Here is a 7283-nt window from a genome sequence, read left to right on the forward strand (position 1 = left end):
TACTTGTAATCTTGAGTTTTAAGTAATATGAATTAATAAATAGTACTTTATGCATAAAAAGTTGCTTTTAAGAGTTTTTGTTAAATGCTTTATAATATAGTATTGATTATGTTTTTTAGATGGATCGTTGGTCAAAAAATCAGACACAACCCAAACATCAAGTTTCGGATTTTATAGAAAGTAGAAATCAATGACGGACCTACAGTAGAGCAACGGTGGCACGTGTCAACGTATTATTCCTCCGTCGAAAAAAAAATTAGGTCAGTGAAAGGTGCAACCGTATTAATTTGTTATGTGTCACCGTATGTATTTTGAAACTACARTGAGAACAAGTTTTATTTAGTAGAGTTGGTTTGCAAGGCCTTTATTTTATCTTAGACCCAAATTCAAATATTGTTAGTATCATTTTCTCAATCAAATGATGTTATGATTTAAAAAAATAGAATGTCGATTTTATAAACCGATATAGTTGGATTCAGGAATATGCATGTCTATTTGAAATATGTAGGGGCCCAATGTGTGAAAAGGACCAAAGCGGCAACATCTTACATCTAAATCATTTCATCCTGTTCTGTTTTCACATGGCTCAGTACAAACTACGTTTTTAGCCCCTGTGGTTTGTTAACGATTGTTACTTTTGTCCTTGTATTTGTTAAAGTTACAGTTTTAGTCCCTAAGGTTTATATTGGTTGTTTTTTCGTTCCTTTTGTTTATCTAATAAGGATAAACAAGGAAGGAAAAAAAGGCCCATGTGATTTATATATGATTTTGATTGCTTGAGTTTCAAAAAATATATCAGACATTCTATGTTCGGATATTGTTATGTATTCCAGTAAGGCCCTAGTGGATGTTAAGTTTATCCTTTTGAGTGAGTGTCCCATTTGCAAATCCTATGAGGGTAATTTAGACATTTTACCTTAAATTATTCAACAATATAAACCCATAAAAGTCAACCCAAAAATGCATAAAATCATAGCATTTTGAATTAACCCAACGTAAATCCATTAAAATCGAAAAACAAATTTGTCACGTCTATTCAAGGAAACACGGATATATACATAAGCAAAGGCAAATTCTTCTATGTTGAACGTCAATGACATGAAGAAGACGAAGAGCAACAATGATAAATAATGTACAGATTGATTCCAAAAAGTTGCGATAGAAAATACCCTAAAGATCTTTGAAGAATGCTCGAGGAAATTCAAAGAAGATGTGGGCATTGACTTGCTCTTCCTTTAAAGCACATATACATTCTATCTGGAGGAAGGGGCAGGTGGGGCGTGGAAGCGCATAGGTGGTCGTTTTCCTCCTCTAAATCCGAAGCATGTGCATATCCCAGCATAAGAGAGTGACGGTAGTAAGAAGGCAACAAGCAACAAAGACAGGTGGTGGTGGCAGAAAAAGGGAAGGTGTGTGGTGCTAAGTAGAAGAGACTTGTAAGACACAATAAGAAGATGATCATTGTTGGTATATGTAGATGGTGTTGCTAAAGAGAAGGGCAATGGTGGAATCAGTTTAGGTTTTTTTTACTGCCAAATGTTTGTATATATGCTTTAAACATTTGTACAATAAAATGTATTAAAACAAAAATATGACCAAATTGCCCTAACGTGACTAGACATGAAGTATTTATCCGATGAAACTTAACGGTCCTTAAGGCAAGGGACGAAATGTGTAACAAATGCAAACTATAGAGTGACCTGTGTAATTCTGAAAGTCGAATGATGAAAACCAGAGTTTATGTAAACCAGTGTAAACCATTTTTGTAATTTTCTTATACAGTAAAGATATAAAAAAAATAAAAGACAAAAACACCCCTTCGTTAACTTTTTATACACCCCTTTTTTTGTGTATAAATACAAACCACATGTATTCATATAAGTACTTATTTTAGGAACCTTAATAATTGAAAAGTATAAAGCACATGAAACAAGCATACAATTCACTCAACTCTAAAAAAATATGTTACATGTATACTCTATTCAACCCACTTTTCTAAAAGGCTCATGACAACCTCTACATGGTATGTCATGATTCAGGGCTTGTGTCTCACATCATGTTAAGTCTATGACACGTCATGGCTTAATCCGTAGTTTTTCTTTTTGCAATATTTGATTTTTCTTACCTTTTTAATATCTTATTTGTTAGTTTTTTTAATATATATATAACTTAATTTAAAGTTGAATTATTGAGTAACAGTATAAAACATGTATTTATATATATCAAATTATATATGATATAGAGATTTGTGATCATAAGTCACGCATTTGAACACGACATGACTTCGTCGTAGCTCCTAAGGCTTGAGGATTGGTCTCGCCAGTTGCCACCACATCACGACTGATGTCATTTAGAACCTTGATCTAAACCAACCTCATCGGAATTGGAACCTTAATGAGGCGGTAGCAACCCGATCCATGGTCCTTATAACCACCTTCATGCACCAACACTAGAAGAAAGAAGACACGTATAACAAGGTATGATCTAAAACAAACAAACCAAACCGATCTAGTATACCCAACCAAAGGTAGGGTCAGTAATATAAGATTTACGCAAGGCGTGATGTTAGATACAGGTGAAACCAAATCAAATACATATGAAGCTTGAAGAATATGGTAAGAGATTTGGATCAAAGTTTGCATTGAATCACAAATTATCTAATTTCTTCCTTATAGTCTTCAATGCAAGACATCTTATTTTGCTTTCTTTCTGTTGCATGTATCGTCACAAATAGATTCGGTCATCAATAGTACTCAGTTGTCGTCATGTAAAACCGGCTAGAAATCCTTTGCCGCTGATCGAAACACAAAATACGGTTGTTAGCTAACAAGAAACATAAACACATGAACCCATCATAGGAATCAACAGGAATTGCAATGAGAAGTTGGGGGTAACATTGCTGGACTTCTTTGTCTTCTGAGCCTTTTTCAAAGAGTGGGACCCACAAACAAAAAACAAGCTTTTTGAGAGCTTGCAACCCCACAAACAAATAAAAGCAAAAATGAGTCTTGTAAGTTGCTTTTTCATTAAGCTCAAGTCCCTTTTAAATAAGCATCATGATCTACAAACAACTATGCTTTATTAGAAATTTTGATGGCACTTTACACAAAAGAGAGAAATAATACTTGACTTATTTCTCAATAGTTAATTTTATACTTATAAAATAGACTAGCTCTTGGAGTTGGATGCAATTTTTAAGAGATTTTTAACTTCTTCTTTCTTTTTTCTTTTTTTTGATTAACCTGGATATCCAACCTGTTATGCAAGCCGACTAATTTCAGAGCGATCACTGCTTTGCAAATAGTTCGGAGTCACTGCATTTGAACCTCCGTTGCCATAAGAGAATATGTATTCCTCCTTGAATTTGAACCTGAGACCTTCTAGTATTTTTGACCTTTGGAGTTAAGCTCAAACCAATCAGGCATCACGGTTTAGAGACTTTTAACTTTTAGAGCATCTCAAATGGTTATACTATAATTTTTGTATTAATAGGGTATTAAAGTTAAAATCTTTATTAAAAAATTACACCAAACTTTAACTGCTACTATATTTTAGCAATTTCATCATTAACTATATTATCAGCTCTCTTCATTTAGGTTATAGCATAGTTATTGAAGCAAAAATATCATTAAATCTCTATTTCAACGTAGTTGTTGGAAAAACTTTTAATATTTTATCGTAAAAAAACTACAACATGGTTGTTTGGAGTTGTTTGGTGCCAACTTAAAGTCCACTCTTGAGTAAGGAAAGTCAAAAGCCATAATGTTCAAATTCAAGATTATGATGTATGTTCTTGGTTTCCTAGCTCCAAAAACTTGTCTATCTACAAAACCCTTTTTCCAAGTTGGTGCAATTTCAAAATTTTCATCCAAAACGAAGAAATTCTTGTCGATTTTAGTATCAAAATGCAACTCTTTTGATTATTGAAAGTCAAAATTGGACACAGAGGGGTAGAATTTGGGTACTCTTCAATTCAAGTTACAACAGATAAACCTAATCTGAAAATGGTATACCAGAGAGAGAGAGCTTTTCTCAAATCCGACATTAATGAATCTAATAAGGACCCTGACTATGATCATGGTTGTTCACAAATTGCTAAACCACCAAAAATCAAAATGTGAAAAAAGCTTCAAGGAATTCTAACCTTTGGAGGTTGCAGGGACTACAAYGACGTGCATAGTTGTGTTATTGGGCGGCAAAGCTAGCCGGAGAGGGTAAAGCTTCCCGTTCAAAGGGCTGCGAGAACACACAGTAATATTCTCCAGCTCCGTTTCTTCCTCCAAATTTTGAGTCAATTCCTGTATGCAATTCCCCTTGAACAGAAACGATCCTTCTGCATCAACAATCTCACCATCATCATCCACCATTTTGTAGTAAATCATCCTCCCTTCGTTCTTCGAATTACTCTCCTGCAATGATTCAATTTAGAACATCCAGTTGATCGAGCTGATTCTGATGATCAGATCGCAAATTCGAAAAAACAGACCCACAAACCTGAGATATGGGGATGGATGTGAGATGAAAAGAACCTTCCAGATCCAGATCTGTCTCAGATGAATTCGATTTCTTCGGAAGTGGACCGAGCCTAATCTCAACAACTTCAACTTCCCATAAGATCCAATTATGATGTCTATGAGGAATATCATGTGTAATCGAATTCCTCCATGGAGGCACTCCGCCATTAGCTCGTAAATAATTACCGTATCGAGTTTTCAGACGAACTTTAGATCCTTCTAACACCGGTTCCCATTCAACGGAGGAATCAATTCTCGGAGGAATGCTTTGAATCACTTTTTGACCGGTGACGCCGAGGATGTGAGGATCCTCGGAGGCGGTGAGGTACCGGCCATAACATGACTTCAATCGGATAACACCGTCATAATTTTCGTCGAATTCGACCGTCCACCGGGCGTTTTTTACCGTGCCTTGGCGGTCCTGGGACACGTGTTCGCCGTCGTCATCCGCTAATAGGTATTTCCGGTGGTGGCTCCTTAGCCGGACGGCGTTTGCCCTGATGAAATACTCCATTCCGCCACTCTGAATTGTTGTTTCAGATTGACAAAATGGTGAAAGCAAGGTGATGAAAACACACACACAAGAAGACTGGATTGAAGGTTCAAAAAGAGGGGAAAGGTGATGAACGTTATCAGGTTGGCTTTTATGGATGGCATTTAAATCTGCTCTAAACAAGACTTGAAATTGATTAATTTAAAGGATAACGTGTATTTCATGTTGATTCCTATCTGGGCATTCTTATTTTTCCGATATTATTTATGGTGCGGTTGTTTTTAAAGGACAGTATTCGTATAATATAACGAGATATATTTCGATTTTAATGTTTCGTTTTATTTCCTTTTTGTCTCAGTCGATGTTATAATACGGATTTATGTGGTTTTGAAAAAGCGTAACGTTTTTATTTTTGAATAAAATATATCATAAACAATTAAAAAAATATTGATATTAGTACCAAACTTATAATTTTTTTACAAATATAATAATTAAGTATTTTTTTTTTGTTAGAAGTCAATGATTATTTTAATTATATTTTAAATTTTTTATATTTAAATTAAGATGTTTATCTTTTATTTAATTATGTTTACCTGTAGTTGGTTACATGAATTCAAACATGAAGCTTTAATAAGTTTTACTTACGTACAATTACTTGTAAACTTAAATTTTAAGTCATATGCATCAACAACATTATTAACAACTAAAAATAAGCAGCTCGAATGTTATTATCCAAAATTACATTTATCTGCCTTACACGTCTAAATACAACTTTAAAACTAAAGTTTTAAAAGACGTGTCATGGTGCAAGATGGTTCGCTGACGTCATATCAACCCTCGCATTTGTGTGAGATGAGGCGTGTTTTAAAGACGTTATTTGACGTATTTTATAAAAAAAATCGACGTATATTTCCTTTTTCTACTTAATTATGAGCTTTCGGTACAATACTTTTTTGTTATAATAATAGTTTTATACTATTATTTTTAATTTATTAAATCAAATATTATATAATATAATATGATACTCATATTTATTTTTTAAAAGGGGAAAAATAAAAGAGTAAAGTACCAAACTACCCCTTAGTTTACATAAGTTTTTAAACGAAGTTAATGACAGGACAAGAGCGTTACAAATTGTAACTCATAAAGACCCAAGACGTGAGAAAATATAAGCCTAGTTCTTTTCTATAAAAACTAGAAGGGTAATCATGCAATACAGCGAAATACATCTCCATTTTAATGTTTCGTTTTATTATGTCACATGTCGATGTTATAATAAAGTTTTATATGGTTTTGAGAAAAACGATAAATTTTTTATTTTTGAATAAAATATAAATTTGAAGATATCTTAATATTTTTAAAAAAATATATCGATATTAGTAGCAAGTTAACCATTTAAAAGTACTTGTTTTGTTGTGTAATTTATTTAATTCGATTTTTATTATAATTTTATTTAGGTTTAATTACGAAGTAATTTTATTTTTAATTTAATAATATAATTTTTATAAAGATTATAATTAAGTATTCTGTTATAACAGAATGATTATCCTAATTATATTTTAGATTTTCTATATTTAAAATAAAATCTTTATCCAGTATTTGATTATATGTATATGCAGTTAATCACACGAATTCAAACATGAAACTTTAATAAGTTGTACGTGTGCATTATTTACTTGTAATCTTGAATTTTAAGTAATATACATCAATAAACAGTATTTTATGTATAAGTACTTTATGTATAAGAAATGGTTTTTAAGAGTTTTGTCAAATGTTTTATAATATAGCATAGATAATTTGGGGGATGCACAATGTGTTTTTCGGTAACCACAAGGTCCAAACGCGTAACTCATCGTAGTTTTAACTATATTTGTATAAAGAGTTTTTACAATGTCATTTTTCGATCAGGAGGTTAAAATGTACGTTTTCGTGTTGGCAAATGTCGACGAAGGTTCTATGCAGGCCCTTTGTTTGGAAGGCATGTATATAACGTTTATATAATAATGTAATAAGGCGGGAACTCTTCATCATATGTTACTATATACCTACATGCGATTAGTTATCAATCATAAACCAGTATCTTTCCAGCTCTGTCCGTAATCCTTTCATCTGATGAGGTTTTAAATGACAGTGACATTTGAGGTCGAGATTACCGTGGTGACGGTGGTTGTGGTCTTGTGGCTTAATTCTCTTTAACTTTCCCATCCTTCTTCGACCCTTTGAGCTTCTCTTTCCCTCTCTGTACATACGCTCGAGCATAAAAAGTCATTCTCGAC

The 7283-nt window shown here is 33.0% G+C and overlaps 1 protein-coding gene across 1 annotated transcript; it reads right to left on the minus strand.

The window, feature by feature from the left end:
* Positions 1-2509: 2509 nt before the first annotated feature.
* LOC112515406 lies at positions 2510-5145 on the minus strand. The gene is made up of 3 exons (XM_025122203.1): positions 4495-5145; positions 4145-4409; positions 2510-2794 (listed from the first exon to the last, which is right to left on the minus strand). Exons 1-3 carry the CDS (start codon positions 5026-5028, stop codon positions 2778-2780), a joined length of 816 nt encoding a protein of 271 aa, XP_024977971.1. The 5' UTR covers positions 5029-5145; the 3' UTR covers positions 2510-2777.
* Between the last annotated feature and the right edge of the window lie 2138 nt (positions 5146-7283).

Source organism: Cynara cardunculus, assembly GCF_001531365.2.
Source record: "Cynara cardunculus var. scolymus isolate 2C chromosome LG 7, CcrdV1, whole genome shotgun sequence".
In the NCBI taxonomy this organism is placed as follows: Eukaryota; Viridiplantae; Streptophyta; class Magnoliopsida; order Asterales; family Asteraceae; genus Cynara; species Cynara cardunculus.